Source organism: Bufo gargarizans, chromosome 11 (genome assembly GCF_014858855.1).
Source record: "Bufo gargarizans isolate SCDJY-AF-19 chromosome 11, ASM1485885v1, whole genome shotgun sequence".
Taxonomy (NCBI): Eukaryota; Metazoa; Chordata; class Amphibia; order Anura; family Bufonidae; genus Bufo; species Bufo gargarizans.
Genome location: NC_058090.1, coordinates 87377747 through 87396814, shown reverse-complemented (window position 1 = coordinate 87396814; position 19068 = coordinate 87377747). Strand labels below are relative to the sequence as shown.

At 42.6% G+C, this 19068-nt stretch overlaps 1 protein-coding gene across 1 annotated transcript; it reads left to right on the top strand.

Moving 5' to 3' along the window:
* The first annotated feature begins 8677 nt into the window (after positions 1–8677).
* On the top strand, positions 8678–9778 carry TMEM121 (transmembrane protein 121). Its single transcript, XM_044271435.1, has one exon. The coding sequence runs from the start codon at positions 8840–8842 to the stop codon at positions 9776–9778; it is 939 nt and encodes a 312-aa protein (XP_044127370.1). The 5' UTR covers positions 8678–8839.
* The last annotated feature ends 9290 nt before the right edge of the window (positions 9779–19068 follow it).

Below are 19068 nucleotides of genomic sequence, written 5' to 3'. Positions count from 1 at the left end.
ACGGCCACAGGTGCACACAACGGTCATGTGCAGGAGGCCTAATATGGTGAATGGGATTCTGCCACTCTACCTGCTGAGCTGTGCCTCGTGTGCAGCTCTGCAGGCAGATGACCATGGTAGACCTGGGAAGCTTTAGCAGGGCTCAAGATCATGGTAACCGATTGGAGCCCTGCGATTTCACTGTGGGGTGCCAATTGGAAGACAGAGGGAGCCGCATCCCTCTTCCTAACCTCACAGATGCCACAATTGCTACTGAACGCGGCATCTGAGGCATTAAATTACCGTTTTCTGAGTCATCGACGATCCTGTTCATTGCAGCCCGATTCCTGCTTTATTGTAAAGCCAGCACCTGCTGTGTATGAAGCAGGCTCAGCGCAGTAGCCCGCTCTATACAAGATCGGTACGTCAAGGTGGCTGAAGGGGTTAAACCTCACTTGGTTGTCAGTGAAGGTGCACTCACTTTGCCGTATTCACCTCAGAGGAGATGCTCACTTTGATGCACCCTTAGGTTATGTTCACATGGTTATATTAGCACGCTAAAAAGTTATGTGAAATTCCACACGCTTTCCATATTGGCTTTTTTCTTATGTGAGTTTCCATTTGGGGTAGGTTCACATGGAGGTTTTTGAAGCAGGTTTCCCTTCAGGTTTTCAGCCAAAGCCAGAAATGATTTGAAAGGAATCGGAAATATTAGGGCTTTTTCACAAGAGCGATATGGATTGTATTAGGATCTGTTCCGGAAAAACTAATGGTTTTGCACGCAAGTTCAATAATTTTTTTCTGCGATTGCGTTCAATGTTTGCATTTTTTCCTGTCCAGATTGTATCAGTTTTGATGCGTTTTTCACACGCGTGGAGAAAAACGGAAGAATAATGCATCTGAATGCCTTCCGTTTTTCACACACGTCCCATTGATTTCTATGGGGCCAGGAATGCGTGAAAAACGCACAGTATAGAACACGCTGCGATTTTCCTGAACATAGAGATGATCAGTGATCAACAACGCTCATGTGCACAGACCCACTGCAATGAATGGCATCACATCCGGACGGAAAACCCGCTTGTGAGAAAGAGCCTTAACGGAAGGATAAGGGTCTGTTCACACAGTTTTTTTACATGGATTTTGGTGCCGATTCCGCAATCACAAACCATGCTGAAAACACTTGCAATTCATCTCCATTGAATTCAATACTTTGGGGCACAATTACACCTTAAAAAGTCACAAATCTGGTAGTAAAATAGTCACAAGTCCCATTTTTTAACCGGCCATGCGACAATATTTAGTCGCACAGCTGGTTTTACATGTAAGTGTAAAAAAACTACGCCAGGCGCAAGAACTGCCTAGTTTATGACTATGCACCTGGCTGGCATAGTTTTTAGCTAACAGTTGTGGTAAATGTAAGTAAATTTGCTGGGGCTGGCCCTGACACTACCCCTGACATGTCCCTATAACGTCCAATTGGCGTTCATGGCCATATGTTGCATAGCCGTACGGAAAAATGGGACTTGCAACACTTTTTACGTCTAAAAGTTTCACAAGTCCCTTAGTAAATGTGAAACTTTTGATGCAGATTTTGATGTGGATTTTGATGCGTTTTTTAGGCTTTGTTCACATCTCCATTTTTTTTTTTTAGCTCTGGCAGGCTGTTCCGGCATAGGCGTTGCCAGATCCTCTACTTTCACCGCTGGGTTCCCATTGACTGCCATCAGGTCTGGCGGTGATCTGGCATAAATGCCGGGTTTTGGTCGGACAAAAAACTTGATGCGTGCTGCCGGCATTTGCTCCGGATCTGGCAGACGGATCACAGAAACTGAGATATAAACGAGGCCTAAGGCCTCCTGTTTATTTCCACACCAAGAATGAACATGCTTGTTCTTTTTGTCAACAACACGGATTATCAATCGGCACGCTCCATATAAACGAACTTACAGATTTCACATAAAAAACAATGGGAGTGAACATGGCAGCACTATCGCTCCTTCAACCGAAAAAAGCCTCCTGTCCAGATATGATGACTGCTTGTCTATTATAGTCTTTTAAGGTACATGGCAAAAACGAATACGAATTTTGCTGCCATTTTATATATAAAGGTGTAGATGTATCCTGCTGCTACTAGTAAGGTGGTGTCATTTTGACCTGTTTATGCCGTACTTTCCACCTCCGCATGAATGCACCTGTGGAAATTTCCTCTAAGCATTGGACTATCGATTCCAGCCTCTGCTGATCATCTGGATATCACGTTAGCTTGTGTTTCCACTCCATTGGGAATGCCGCATGAATGTCTTACCTTCTGCAAGCAGCAGAAGCGCTTGTCTACAGGCCGCAGATTAAGATGCAGCTGCTTCGTGTAGGAAGGATAAGTGGAACAGCTCAGAAGACAATGCAGAGGAAATTGAGGGGTTGGATGGACACCTGCAGGGTCTGCACGCTCCCATATCCTACTGAGATATACTATAATAGGCTGTCAGAGATACATGCCGCCGCCATGTCCACCGGAGAACTTCCCCTATTGCCTGGGGCTGACCTGGTGAAAATAATCAGCAAATTTAAAGGCAAAGCAAAATCTGGTGTGTAAGGCCTTATTCAGACATCGATGTTTGGTCAGTGATTGTGGACCAAAGCCAGGAGTGGAGCCTCCACAGAGATAAGATGTAATGGAAGGCTGTGCACCTGTTCTGTGTTTAGACCTGCTTCTGATTTTGGCTCACAATCACTGACCAAACACTTGGGGGAGGGGGAGATTTATCAAGAGAAAAACTGGCTTACTTGCCTAAAGCAACCAATCAGGTTCCAGCTTTCATTTTCCAGAGCTCTTTTGAAAAATGAAAGCTGGAATCTAATTGGTTGCTATGGGCAACTAAGTGAGTTCTACTTTACACCAGGTTTGATAAATCTCTCCCACTGACTGTTAGGCCCCTTTCACACGAGTGAGTTTTCCATGTGGGTGCAATGCGTGACGTGAACGCACAGCACCCGCACTGAATCCTGACCTATTCATTTCAATGGGTCCCTGCACATGAGCGTTGTTTTTCACGCATCACTTCTGCGTTGCGTGAAAATTGCAGCATGTTCTATATTCTGCGCTTTTCACGCAGCCCTGGCCCCAGAGAAGTGAATGGGGCTGCGTGAAAAACACATTGCATCCTCAAGCAGGTGCGTTTTTCACTGATGGTTGCTAAGAGATGTTGTTTGTAAACCTTCCGTTTTTTTATCACGCACGTGAAAAACGCATTGCACTCCCGCGGAAAAAACTGACTGAACTTGCTTGCAAAATTGTGCGAGTTTCACTGAACCCACCCTGAACGCATCCGGACCTAATCCGTCACGCTCATGTGAAAGAGGCCTATGAATAAGGCATAATCTGTGGCCAAAACCCCTCTGGTTTGCTAAACTGCAAGCGGACATCCACCACAGTTTCCAGCATGCCAAGAAAGGACGTGTCTATAAACCATGGCACCATGAACTTCAGCAGGGTCTTCCATTGAAAACAATGGGAGGTGGGCTTCGCGCAGAAGCTAGCAGCTGTTTGGTTCAGAACCTGCACCACGTTCCGCCAGCAAAAGACTCTGAGTGAGATTTATGAGTTGCCTATAGCAACCAATCAAATTCATTTCCCAAAAGAGCTCCAAAAACTGAAAGCTGGAATCTTATCGGTTGCTATGGGCAACTAAACCAGTTGTCCTTTACCCTAGAGTGGTCCTAGCTTCCTCTGGTACAGAACTCTACATCTCCTACATAGATAAATATCTGGCTGAAGTCACCTGGACAGAACCTACCGACATCTTGGTTGTCGGCATTCTACATGATCTTTTAACCACCGCTCTCTGGACACAATCCTTCAGCCAGTTTTCATTCTGAGACCTTTAAGAAAATGCTCACCACATAGTCCATGCACCAGTCATTTGCACCTCATTTATTATACTTTCATAAATCTGATTTGTCTTTTTTGGTTTAAGTCTCTTCTTTCTGACATTATAAACACGCATTATAGCTCAGAATGTGGCTTAAATAAGTGTTTATGACCTCTTAGTAGTTTAGAGATAAGGTTGATTAGATGGCCAGCACAAAGTGAAAGTACCAGTCACACAGCAAGAAAAACAGTTAAAACTTTGTGACAGAACAGCTCAATATTTTTAATAAAAGCCAATTGAAAAAAAAAATTGAAAAAAATGAGTAACATGCAATCATAGAAAAATTGCCTCCGAAGGTGTACATGGCGTTTAATTAAATGTACAGTCGATAAACTGAATAGTGGTGCCACAATACTTACAATGGATGTCTAGTGAGCTCAAACTTTTAAGGTATTAGTGGATATGCTCTTCTTATAAAGCCTAGCTCATTCATACAGTGACCAGATAACTATTACTGTTGATATTATGTTTTTGGATGGGTGGTCATCAGTCAGTGAGCCTTGCATCCTGGTAGTTTGTGATTTATGATTTGGCATAGGATGGCTGAACTTTTAGTATAGATTTTTTCTACTGAGGTCACCCAGCTTCTCTGGCTGTGGTGTCTTTGTAGTATTTTTTTATGAAACATTTTATTGAATTTTCAATACAGAATTATCATGTACAATAGGTCCAAATACAACTACCAATACTACAATACCAATACTACTACCAATGTAGTTCTAGCCATAAACCAGCAAGTACTATGAGGAGAGATGGTTGAAGAGGCAGAACACGTCAAATAATAAAACAATACCCCAGACCGCTGTAGAGCCACTAAAGTAACAACCAGGAGAGGCACCGAATAAAGAAAGCATGATAAAGATGTCAAAGGGAAAGAAGAAAGGTTGAAGAAACCCAACCGTTCCCCGCCCCACTCCCTACCATGACCATCTGTTACCCTATTGATCAGGTCCCAAAGAAAACAGCCTCCCACTGTATTCTCGAGGAGCCCCTCAGCACCCTCAATGCAAGTGGTCCCAAAGACCTTGCAGGCTCTCTGTTAGATACCACTGTGTGTATTGACTCCATCAATTTGATCGAGTCTTCTTTACACCAATGTCTTACAATAAATGGTTTCCACTTCTTGACTTGTTATTCTTTGTGCTTAGCTATGTCTAGTCTATCAAAACCAATACACCTGAATTATAATATCAGAGAGTGCGGGATTATCTGCAGACAGCCATTTGTTGACAGGACTGCATGAATCAGTGGAGGTATACCACCTAGTATGACCATCTGCCCCTAGGGCAGACAGAGAGTCTGAATAGAATACTGACCCCAAAACCTCTGAATGTTAGGAGACTCCTGGATCCCATGCCACAAGTTAAGACAGTGAACCCTGGCATCTGTGGCAGGCAGTCAGTCTCTCACCAAGATAATGGCCCTATGAATGATCTTAAAGTGAGTTTCCCTTAACTGCTCACATATTATAAATGTACAAACTGTCTCCCATCCCTCCAAAATCCACTATTATAAAAATTTCCTCTACTCTCCAGTACTCTCCGGAGTACTCACCCCTCCTCTGTGCCGTGCTCACCGCCTCTTCCTGCTGTGGTTGTGCATGTACCCATAGTGTGTACACTCATTCTTCCTGGCTCTTAAAGGATCAGCACATGAACTGACTAACTTGTCCCCAGCCTATGACCCCGTTTCATGGTGTAAGTATTTCACCTTTCCCTATGGGAAGGTGCCTTAGCAATAAGGTTCCCAGGATGCCTAGTTCCTGCACGGTTCTCCTGCCATTGTGTACTCTAACCTCTCTTGCCTGATCTCTGCCTGATAACAATTTTGACTCTATGCCATCTGTCTTGACCTCTGCCTGTATATCATATTGACCCTGTGCCACCTGCCCTGACCTCTTGTCTGTTTTATTGTATTGCACAAACTTTGCCTGTCCTGACCTTGGCTTGCCCCCTGACAACACTTCTTCTTGTCCATTGGTGCCACGCATCGGTGTCTCTTGACCTTCCTGGATCACCAGCCTCTGAACAGAGACTGCTTCTACAAGCAGCGGCCTGGTGGCTCCTGAAGAGAAATTCAGATCTCCATATGAGGTTGTGGGGAAGGGGGGAATACCAAGAGACCACTTTAACAAAGCCATCATGAATAGCCCTGTGCCAAATGCATTCACTGGCACAGTTGGTCCACACACAAAAAGGAATCCAGTGTCCTAATACACAACTAGACTGAAGTGGACCAGCAAGCTTGCTTTGAGTTCCTATGAATACCTAAACAGATCAGGCTACAGAGGGAGGGAAGAGGAGAATGGGGAGAAGAAACTCAGGGGCGTCGTTAGGTCAAAACATTCGGGGCTTGAGCCCCGGATGTTTTGTCCAGTGCCCCGAATGTTATGCTGGCCTGGTACAATTTTTAAAAAAATTTGGCTATTCCTGGGCTTAATTTGTGTAAACCAGAACACCCCTTTAAGCATGCCTTTAATGTGCAATTTCAACACCGTGGGCTTGTGACCCGAATGTTTTCAGACCCTAGCAACGCCCCTGTGAAACTGAATATGAATCTGACTACTGACTTAAAAATGGAAGCTCAGGTGCAGGTTGGTATATATGTGAATTGACCTCAGTCAGCTCAGTCTCTGAATACATCAAGGTAATGATTACTAAAGAAGGTTTCATCACTGTAGAACCAGTGCCTCTGTGATTCTGTGGTGTCCACGCTAGATCTGAGCTCTATACATCTCTCTCCATTGTGCACGTCTCATGTTTTTGTGTTGCAGGCTTTTATTAGAGAATGCCTGTGCTCACACTGTGAATGTATTCAGAGGTATAAATAGTATACGCATGTAATCCTTTAGAAAGCCAGCAGTATAGTGAGGTGCAAGCAGGACATTCATCACTTCTGGTAATGGTACTTTAGACTCCAGGAAATATTACACAGAAGTCTAAACAGAATTCACAAGAAAAAGTTGGCCATTGTAATCATTCTGTAGTCCCAGGAGAGTTCAAGGTGTTAGATACATTACCCTGGTACATTCTGCTCAGGTATTCCAGAATTACAAAGTATTAGTACAGTATGGGAACTTTCTTGTCTTTTGGATATATAATGCTAATTGCTAACCCACCATTAATATTCTGCCTTTCATTGTGGGCAGCTGTATCTTGTGATCTCAGCCTGACTACCAGTCCAGACCTTGTTTTCCCCTATTGACTGAAGGTTATTATGTAAGACATCCTTTGAAATACGGAATTACATCATCATCTATAAAATCCATTTTAGCAATTCTCAGGTACTCACCTTGTTGCTGTGTATGTTCCTCCTTACATAGTATGCTGCTAGAAATATCATAGGTGGCTCCATATAAACATTAGCTGCAAATGATAAAGCTCTCCTGACTCACACTGGTTGCCTATACTATTTGTTTGTGTGTGCTGTGTGCAGAATCTTCAGTGTACTCTATGAAATGCAGCTTCACACTGCTCCCCCTTGACTCCTGTTTATAAGAGCTGACATGGAGAAGCCTATCACATGCAGGAGAGACAGGCTGAAGCTGCATCACATAGGATACATAGACTCTACACTGTGAAATAGGGGGCAGAAGTTATATGTCACTGATCTATGTGATGAAACGCCATCCCCTCTGTCTCTCAAGAGCCTGAGTTGTAATGGGAAATGTAGGTTTGCTTTATATCAGAGAGCAAGGAGTAACCAAGATGGCAAAGAACCCAAAACTGGTACATCAACTAAAACATTTACACGCAAGGCATATGCAAGCGCCTCTATATTATTATTTAATGATAGCCTTTGCTGCACTATATAGGCAAAAAAGTCTCAGATATTTACTGCATGTTCACAACTAGTAATGGCCAGTTCGCAGTGTTCGCTAGCGAACACATGCGGGCTGCCATCTTGACTCACAAGTCCGGTGATGCACAGGCCCCCGGCGGCTGTTCTCGGAACTGCCTGCTCCAGGTGACCGCATTTCATTTCAGACCGGCTCGCGGCACAGGCACAGGTAAGGGCTCACCTATGCATCGCTGGACAAGATGGCAGCCCGCATGTGTTCGCTGGCGAACACTGCGAACTGGCCATCACTGTTCACAACTTCCCAACAAACTATTACAATCTACTTGATACAACCTTTTTTTTTTTTTTTTGGAAAGCCAGAATAAATTAGTATGATGTAATATTTTATCTAGAAAGAAACATGTAATGGGTCATAATGCATGTTGACCAATCTACCAAATGGATCATCATAAATCTTTGAAGTGGGCCATAAAGTGATCCATTATGGATCCTGTTAGAGATGCCATGATACCAGTGTGAACAGAGCCTCAGTGTGAAATGTTGCAGTTCAGAGGAGCATCTTGAATTAATTACTTTATTTTATTTTTCAGAACTGGAATAAACACGAAATCAGAATACTTGAGATTATGAGTAGTGGGATTCCATCAAGATCTACGTTATTCGCAACCAAGGAAGAACTTTGATCTACCCATGGTTTGCTGTTCCCTCACCATGTTTTCTTGAAGGATTTCATTCCCTACAAATCCTTTTCCACCAATTCAGACTTTAAAAACAATGTTTTTGAGGCAAGCACAGAAAATAAATAGAGTCTGCACCTTATCAGATGACTCCATGTAACCCTGGACACCACCTCAGGAAAACAAAGCTAAATAAATATTAATATTTTATGTGGATTTGTTGCTATATTGTCTACTTTTTATACTGTAACCTTACATATTAAACTGAAGCCTCATGAGAAGAAGAAAGCATTCGAGATTGCAACATGAACCATCTGTAAATGGAGGTTAGGAGATGAAAGCCACCAAATGTTTGAAACAACTGAAGAAGTAGACGGACATTGACCACCTTCTGATGATGCATTAGAACTGTACTTTCTTCATGAGAACCCGAAATATAGTGACAAAAAAATGGTTCTTCCACCTCCAGACAAGCGTCATGTGTGTCTTACAACAATCGTTATTATGACCAGCATGGCCTTTATGGATGCATATCTTGTGGAGCAAAACCAAGGCCCGAGGAAGATTGGAGTATGCATCATTGTGCTGGTTGGAGACATTTGTTTTTTAATCGTTCTGCGCTATGTGGCTGTCTGGGTCGGAGCTGAAGTAAAAACAGCCAAGCGAGGATATGCAATGATTTTGTGGTTTCTGTACATATTTGTTTTGGAAATTAAATTATATTTTATATTTCAGAATTACAAAGCTGATAAGAAAAATTTAGATACTGTAGCTAGAAAGGCACTGACGTTACTCTTATCCATCTCTGTCCCAGGATTATACTTGGTTCTGGTGTCACTAGACAGCATGGAGTATGTAAGGACATTCAGGAAAAAGGAAGATCTGAGGGGTCGTCTCTTTTGGGTTGCTCTTGATTTACTTGACATTTTGGATATTCAAGCTAACTTGTGGGAGCCGCATAAAACAGGACTTCCCATCTGGGCAGAAGGACTTATGTTTTTTTACTGCTACATCTTACTTCTGATTTTACCTTGCGTCTCTTTGAGTGAAATAAGCATGCAAGGGGAGCACATTGCTCCTCAGAAGATGATGCTTTATCCCGTCCTAAGTTTGGTGACCATCAACATTGTTACTATTTTTATTAGGGTGGTCAACATGATTTTATTTCAGGACAGTCGAGTTTCTACCATCTTCATCGGCAAAAATATTATTGCAATATCCACTAAGGTCTGCACTTTCTTGGAATACAAAAAGCAAGTTAAGGAATTTCCGCAAAATACTATTGCGTTAGAACTACAGCAGAATTCAATTTCACACAATCAGACAATTCACAATACACAAGGAGTCAACCACGAGCAGTCTCCTTCTAGGGAAATTATGGATACATGACGGCGTTGTCGTACAATGTTTTTTATGGACCTGGTTCACAAATGGTATCTATTGGAATATTGGTGGCTAATAAAAGTGATGGGCAAATTACTACTTCACAATGTCATTTGTCACTGTAGAAGAACATCTACCAGGGCATTGCTATGCCTTTTTAGGCCCAAAATGTGTCTTGTGTGTATAGATAATAACCAGGTATGTGATAACTTCAGATTGCACTAAGGTGGTACATGGATAAACACTCACAGATAGCCTTTGTACTGTATAAGAATAATTTGCCCATCTCTGTTTAACAGGTTGCTTTAAAGTAAAATGGTCTCCAAGACACAAAAATATTTTAATAAATCGTATGTCCCTTGATCTTTTGCCTTCACTCTTATATATGGATATCGACCACATATTCACAGTCTGGTATTTGGCTAGTATTTTATCACTGTTTTACATATTTGGCATGGGGGCGCTGTTTCAGTTTTTCGCCTCAGGCAGCAGAAAGGCTAGGTGCACATCTATGTAAAATAATCTGTAAGGCCTCTTTCACACGGGCGTCGCGGGTGAGGGCCGGATGCGATGCAGGTGCGTTCAGGTAAAATCGTGCGAGTAGGCACGCAATTTCAGTCAGTTTTGGCTGTGATTGCGTTCCGTTGATCAGTTTTTTTACGCGCAAGTGCATTGCGTGAAAAAAAAATGAATGTGGTACCCAAACCCGAACCCGGACTTCTTCACTGAAGTTGAGGTTAGGGTTAGGTGTTCTGTAAATTATTATTATTTTCCCTTATAACATGGTTATAACAGAAAATAATAGCATTCTTAATACAGAATGCTTACTAAAATGTAGATTGAGGGGTTAAAAAATAAAAAATTAATTGACTCACCTCATCCACGTGTTCGCGCACCCGGCATCATCTTCTTTCTTCTTCTTTCAGGACCTGCCAAAGGACCTTTGATGACGTCATCGAGCTCACCACGTGGTGACGTCAGCGCAGGTCCTGCTGAATGAAGATAGAAGATCCTTCTATCTTCATTCAGCAGGACCTGCTGTCACCGCCAGCTCTGTGAGAAGATCTGGCAGATGTTCTTCTCTACCTGTTGTATGATGTTCTTTGTTTTGGTTTCACTTTCTATCTCCTTTCCTTCTCCCAGCTGTCACCTATTTGCACTGATTGTCTCCCTTTATATTCCCTCCCATACTGCCTCACTTTGCGGTTTATACTTCTTCCTGGATTGTCTTCACTGCTAGAGGCTGCTTCTCCTGATTCCGCAGATAAGTCTGTTTCCTTTATTTGTGTTTTCTTGCTGGCTTGATTGTAGGTGACCCTCACTCCGTCCGTATTAAGTGCAGGGAGCCGGTGGTCGTGTCCCCTCACTATTGTAGGGTTTTCAGGTGTCACATAGTATAAGGTATGAGGGCATGCAATTGTCTACCATAAAGATCTTTGCATGGGCATAGCAGTCAGGGAGAGCTCTAGGGGTTTTATAGGGCTCACCCATATGCTCCTTAGTTTGGGCTCAAGCCAGTCGGATGTTTATTTATAAGTTCCAGCTTTCTGCAACACCATCCGTGACACCTGCACTGACGTCACCGCACTCACAACGTGGTGAGTGCGATGACGTCAGCGAAGGTCCTTTTGCAGGTCCTCCAAGAAGAACAAATAAGAGGATCCCAGCTGCGAGATCAAGTGGATGAGGTGAGTTATGTTTTTATTATTTTGTAACCCTCAATTAACATTATACTTAGCATTCTGTATTAAAGAATGCTATTATTTTCCATTATAATCATGTTATAATGGAAAATAATAAAGTAAATGGGGTCCTGGGTCATACATCCCTTGTCTCCTTAGCAGCCATGCATGAAAATCGCACCGCATCCGCACTCGCTTGCGTATGCTTGCGATTTTCACGCAGCCCTATTCATTTCTATGGGGCCTACATTGCGTGAAAAACGCAGAATATAGAACATGCTGCGATTTTCACGCAATGCACAAGTGATGCGTGAAAAACATTGCTCATGTACACAGCCTGATTGAAGTAATTGGGTCAGGATTCAGTGCGGGTGCAATGCGTTCACCTCACCCATTGCACCCGCGCGGAATACTCGCCCGTGTGAAAGGGGCCATAGGCCTCTTTCACATGAGCGTGACGGATTAGGTCCGGATGTGTTCAGGTGGCGATCAATCTAGTATTGCAGCTCCAATACCCTCCGTTTTTGGTCAAAATGTGATGACATGACTTTCCCACTCATTTGACGGCTGCTGTCAATTACTGGACACAAGGTGAGTGACTTTTTATTATTATTTTTATTATTATTATTACTGATTTGTACTGAAGTGCTAGTCTATATGGAAAATAAAAGGGAGCAACCGGCATCATAGTAATTGTCTACATTTCCTAAAAAGCTGATTTTGTACAGCAGTGGCAGTGTTATATAATACAGCAGGCCCACGACTGCAATGCCAAATCCTATCCTTTAACCCCTCAGATATCGTGAGCAATGGAGATTGCGGCATCTGTGAGGTAAGGCAGAGGCATGAGACTCTCTCTGCCTTCCGATCAGAGCCCCCACAGTGAAACCGCAGGGCTCCAATTGGCAGTGGCGTGCCTAGGGTGTTTGGCACCCGGGGTGGGTCCTATCTCTGGCACCCCCCAATACTTAAAAATAATTGTACCCCCTCACAGTAGTATTGCACTCATTGTACAACCTTCACAGTAGTTTTGTCCAGATATGTGCCCCCTCACGGTAGCTATGCCCATATTGTGCCCCCTCACAGTATTTATGTTCTCACTGTACAACTTTCACAGTAGTAATGCCCTATCTCTGCCCCCTTCAAATTTGTAGTGCCCTCTTTGTGCCCCCTCACAGTAGTTATGCCCTCACTGTGCCCCCATAACAGCAATAATGCCCATTGTGACCCCTTCACAGTAACAATGACTACTCTGTGCCCATAACTTATGCCCACCTGCTTTACAGGAGTAATGCCCTCTGTGCCACCTTCACAGTAGTAATGCCCATTGTGCCCCTTCACGCTGTCCTCCCTAGCATAGCACACGGCATACGCTGTCCTCCCTAGCATAGCACACGGCATACGCTGTCCTCCCTAGCATAGCACATGGCATACGCTGTCCTCCCTAGCATAGCACATGGCATACGCTGTCCTCCCTAGCATAGCACATGGCATACGCTGTCCTCCCTAGCATAGCACACGGCATACGCTGTCCTCCCTAGCATAGCACACGGCATACGCTGTCCTCCCTAGCATAGCACACGGCATACGCTGTCCTCTCTAGCATAGCACATGTCATACGCTGTCCTCCCTAGCATAGCACATGGCATACGCTGTCCTCCCTAGCATAGCACATGGCATACGCTGTCCTCCCTAGCATAGCACATGTCATACGCTGTCCTCCCTAGCATAGCACATGTCATACGCTGTCCTCCCTAGCATAGCACATGTCATACGCTGTCCTCCCTAGCATAGCACACGGCATACGCTGTCCTCCCTAGCATAGCACACGGCATACGCTGTCCTCCCTAGCATAGCACACGGCATACGCTGTCCTCCCTAGCATAGCACATGGCATTCGCTGTCCTCCCTAGCATAGCACATGGCATACGCTGTCCTCCCTAGCATAGCACACGTCATACGCTGTCCTCCCTAGCATAGCACACGGCATACGGTGTCCTCTCTAGCATAGCACATGGCATACGCTGTACTCCCTAGCATAGCACATGGCATACGCTGTCCTCCCTAGCATAGCACATGGCATACGCTGTCCTCCCTAGCATAGCACACGTCATACGCTGTCCTCCCTAGCATAGCACATGGCATACGCTGTCCTCTCTAGCATAGCACATGGCATACGCTGTCCTCTCTAGCATAGCACATGTCATACGCTGTCCTCCCTAGCATAGCACATGTCATACGCTGTCCTCCCTAGCATAGCACACGGCATACGCTGTCCTCCCTAGCATAGCACACGGCATACGCTGTCCTCTCTAGCATAGCACATGGCATACGCTGTCCTCCCTAGCATAAAACATGTCATACGCTGTCCTTCCTAGCATAGCACATGTCATACGCTGTCCTCCCTAGCATAGCACATGGCATACGCTGTCCTCCCTTATAACTTTTAGCAGGAATAATAAAGAAACGCCACTACATTGATTCATAAGAATAGATGGTCCTGAATCGTTATTAAATGGGGAATGCATTAAGCTATTCAAACAGGCATGTCAGGAGTGGTGAAAGGTCCCCTTTAACCCCTTCCCGACATATGACGTAATAGTACATCATGGCGGTAGGTGCGTTCCTGCATTTGACATACTGTTACGTCATGGTGATTGGGCGGGCACCGGAGCAGTGCGCGCCCGATCACTGCAGGGGTCCAGCAGTCCCTGATAACCGGGCCCCTGCTGTATCCGCCGATGCCAAAGGATTAACACCTTCTATGCCACAACTGCACCGCTGACTGCAACATAGAAGGGATTTGAGGCGGGTTAGGGAGCCCATTGAGTCCCCGCGCTGCTGTGGTGGGGACCCGATGGGTGACAAGGCAGCCCGATGCTGTGCAGAGGCTGCCCAATGCCCTGCACGGCATTGGGACCTGCCTTCTACGGACCTGCCTTCTACGGTTGCCCAGGTCCATCTCCTAGGCAACCTGCTTGTGTACTACTCACTGTAGTACACGAACAGGCAATGCATTACAATACAGATGTGTTTTAATGCATTGCAGAGGGGAACAGAAATAAAGTAAAAAAAAAGTGAAAAAAATAGTTTTTAATAAAGAAAATAACGTTTCAAGTAAAAAATAAATTAAAAAAAAAAAATACCTGTTTTTTTCACCTGTTTTTATAGAAAAAAATAGAAAAAATAAAAAACACACATATTAGGTATCGCCGCATCCGTAACGACCAGCTCTATAAATATATCACATGATCCACCCAGTCTGATAAACATCGTAAAAAAATAAAAATAAAAACTGTTTAAAAAATAGCCATTTTTGTCACCTTACATCACAAAAAGTGCAACACCAAGCGATCAAAAAGGCGTATGCCCCCCAAAATGGTACCAAACCGTCACCTCATCCCGCAAAAAATTAGACCCTACTTAAGACAATCTCCCAAAAAATGAAAAAAACTATGACTCACAGACAATGGAGACACTAAAATATTATTTAATTTTGCTTAAAAAAATGCTACTATTGTGTTAAAGTGAAATAAATTTTAAAAAGTAGATATGTTAGATATCGTCGTGTCTGTAACAACCTGCTTTATAAAAATATCACATGACCTAACTCCTCAGGTGAACACTGTAAAAAATAATAAATAAAAACAGTGCCATAAAAGCCATTTTTTGTCACCTATCATTTAAAGTGCAACACCAAATGATCAAAAAGGCGTATGCCCCCCAAAATAGAACCAATAAAACAGTAATCTCATCCCGCAAGAAATGAGCCGCTACCTAAGACAATTGGTCAAAAAAAAAAAGCTATGGCTCTCAGACTATGGAGACACTAAAACAAATTTTTTTGTTTAAAAAATGCTATTATGGTGTAAAACTTAATTAAATAAGAAAAAGTATACATATTAGGTATTGCCCCGTCCATAACGACCTGCTCTACAAAAATATCACATGACCTAACCCCTCAGGTGAACGCTGTAAAAATAAATAAATAAAAACTGTGCCAAAATAACACATTTTTTGGGTCACCTTGCCTCATAAAGTGTAATAATGAATGAACAAAAAAATTATATGTACCCAAAAATGGTACCAATAAAAACATCAGCTCTTCTTGCAAAACATGAGCCCCTGCACAAGACGATTGACAGAAAAAAATAAAAAAATATGAGAAAATGGAGACACAAAACACAAAATATTTTTTTTCAAAAATGCTTTATTATGTAAAACTGAAACAAATCAACAAAGAAAGTAGACATATTTGTTATCACCGCATCCGTAACAACCTGCTCTATAAAAATAGTGCATGAACTAACCTGTCAGATGAACGGTGTAAATAATAAAAATAAAAACAGTGCCAAAACAAAGTACGTAATATAGAGCAATTAAAAATCATATGTACCCCAAAATAGTACCAATAAAACTGTCACCTTATTCCCTAGTTTCCAAAATGGGAGTTTCTACTGTAGTGGTGCATCAGAGGGGCTCCAAATGAGACATGGTGTCTAAGAACCAGCCCAGCAAAATCTGCTTTCAAAAAACCATACAGCGTTCCTTTCCTTCTGCGCCCTGCCATGTGCCCTTACATCAGTTTACGACCACATGTGGGGTGTTTCTGTAAACCTCAGAATCAGGGTAATAAATGTTGAGTTTTGTTTTGCTGTTAACCCTCGATATGTTAAAGAAAATTTTTTATTAAAATGGAAAATTTGCCCAAAAAAGTAAAATTTTTACATTTTATCTCTATTTTCCTTTAATTCTTGTGGAACACCTAAAGGGTTAACAAAGTTTGCAAAATAAGTTTTGAGTAACTTGAGGGGTGTAATTTCTACAATGGGGTCATTTGTGGGGGGTTTCTATTATGTAAGCCCCACAAAGGGACTTCAAACCTGAACTGGTCCTTCAAAAGTGGGTTTTGGAAAATGTCTTTTAAATTTTTAGAATTGTTTCTAAAATTCTAAGCCTTCTAACGTCCCAAAAAAATGTAAATGACATTTACAAAATGATACCAACATAAAGTAGACATAAGGGGAATGTTAAGTAATAAATATTTTATGAGGTATCACTTTCTGTTTTAAAAGCAGAAAAATTTAAATTTTGAAAAGTGTAAATTTTTTAAAATTTTGGGTAAATTTTTGATTTTTTCATAAATAAAGGTGAACTATATTGACTCAAATTTATGACCGTCATGAAGTACAATGTGTAATGAGAAAACAATCTCAGAATGGCTTGGATAAGTAAAAGCGTTCCAAAGTTATTACCACATAAAGTGTCAGATCTGCAAAAAATGGCCTGGGCAGGAAGGTGAAAACTGGCCTGGGGTAGAAGGGGTTAATGTAGTACAATGTGGTAAATGTATTTGGCCAATGATAGTAACATGTGATGTGACTTTTTTTTTGTAGTGGTCATATATTAATGTTTTTTCTTTTTTTAAAGAACGGAGGACAGCCTTGAAGAGTAAGCTGATGAATCTCCACCACAGCACTCGACCACGTGTGAGGAGGAGACTATCTCTGGCACACCTGCAGAGAGTGCAGAGAGACCAACCACATCAGCAGCCATGGGTCCTGCTGCCTCAAGACAGAATCCCCCCCCCCACTTTACCCATATCCAGCCAGCCAAGAAGACGGCCCATGCCTCCTGCCGAGACTCTAATCAATAGCCAGGTCCTGGAGTACTTGGCTAGAGCCCGGCAGGAGGACCACATTGACCATTTTGGTCGAAGTTTGAAGCAACATTTGAGGAGTGTGCCGCCAAAACAATTGCAGAGAACTCAAGCAGCTCTTGGCATCATTCTTGAGGCAGCCCCTCCTCCTCATGATACATCAGAAATTATTTGGCCCTGGAAAACTGGCTCTCCCATGGGCACATGTCTGGCCCCCGGCAAATTTCCCAGGTTCCACAGGGGCCGCCCCAAAACCCTACAATTAGGGAACATTATGGGCCACAAAGTAGGACATACAGCCAACCGTATGGCGAGCCTTCATATGGCCAGCCTGGCCCCTTCTCCTCCTCCCAAGCTGCCCCATATCCCAGCACTCTGTCCCTCTTTCCCAAAGCACCTACCTTGGGTCACATTTTCAGCCCCCCCAGGCTCACCCAGCCATTTTATGAATCTTTAATTTTTAATTTCTATTTATTGTTTATGTAATTTTTTTTACAACAAAAATCTGTTGAGTACTCTGTGCCAAAATAAACAGAGTTTTATTTTCATTTATTTGATTGTTTGCTGTCTTTATTCTACACATAAAATAATTATATTTATGTAGCACAAACACATAGAACACATTAACAATTGTACATGTTTCCTATAAATTAATAGAACCTAAATACACGTAACTATATAAACATGATTGATAATTCATTTACACACATACATATTAATTTTGGTATAAATCTTTTTATTGCGCAGTCATCAAAAAAACATACATAGCCAATGTACATGCATTTTACAAAGTGTTGCACATTAACGTTGACAATGATAAATGCCTTGACACTGCCAAATGACAGCACTTCAACAGAGGCGCCAATTATACAAATTGTACATTAAATCCACAAGAAAGGAATTAATTAGGATTACAAGCTAATTTCTATGACCTCTGATGCAATACAGCCGATAAAATTGTAAACCACACTAATTATAAACGTCTTAATGGTTCCAACAGCAACAACAAAGACGAGAGCATTTCACAGCTATATTATATGTTTAGATCCAAATCAAGGTCTAGGATCATCCATATTACTTATCAAATTTTTTTTATCTATTGATCTACGGTATTTAAGTATTTGACCTGTAATTTTTCCAAGGTGCCCATAATTTGGAATAAGACTGGTGTGTTCTTTTTTCCCCAACTTACTAACTCTTCAAGTCTGCATATTAAGTCTACCTTCTCTATCCACCTTTGTATTGTGGGTGGATCTTTGCTGAGCCATTTCAACGGTCTTGCCGCCTGTATGAACATTGTGGGTAGGTATTTCTTGGAGGGGACCCTGGAGGCCACAACAACACCGATTCGAGACTAAAGTGTATATCTGTGGTGCAGAGAGCGTTTATTGCATCTCCGATGTCCCTCCAAAACTTTTGGATGATTGGGCATAGCCAGAAAATATGGCTCAAAGTCCCTTCCTCCATTCCACATCTCCAACAAGTGGCAGAGTCACCCAATCCTCTACTGTACAGCTGGCTCAGTGTTTTATACCATTGTGTGAGAGTCTTATAGGAATGTTTCTGTATTCTCACACATCTAGAGAATCCATGCAATTTACTGTGCATCCACATGATGTCCTTCTCATTGAAGGATCTATCAAGCTCCCTCTCCCACGTCCTGATGTATGCTGTCTCCCTTCTGTTATTAGGTTATTGTATAGACTAGAGATCAACCTTCGGGGAGGTGAGGGAATCTGAAGTAGTTTCTCTAACCAAGTGCTAGAGGGCAGAACTTGATACCTTGACATTAACCCAGATAGGGTAGAGGTCAAATCCTCATGTCCCAAAAAACTACTCGTGGGACAGAGATCAGCGCAAAATTTCGTTACTCCTCCCTCATCTCTTAGTGTTTGCCAGATTGAGGCCAATGTTCGGTCACCTAATTTCAACCAAATCCCGGCACAACTACTTGA

Bases quoted from the DNA above. Each gene is read 5' to 3' on its own strand.
- TMEM121 (XM_044271435.1), top strand. From the start codon at position 8,840: ATGGTTCTTCCACCTCCAGACAAGCGTCATGTGTGTCTTACAACAATC.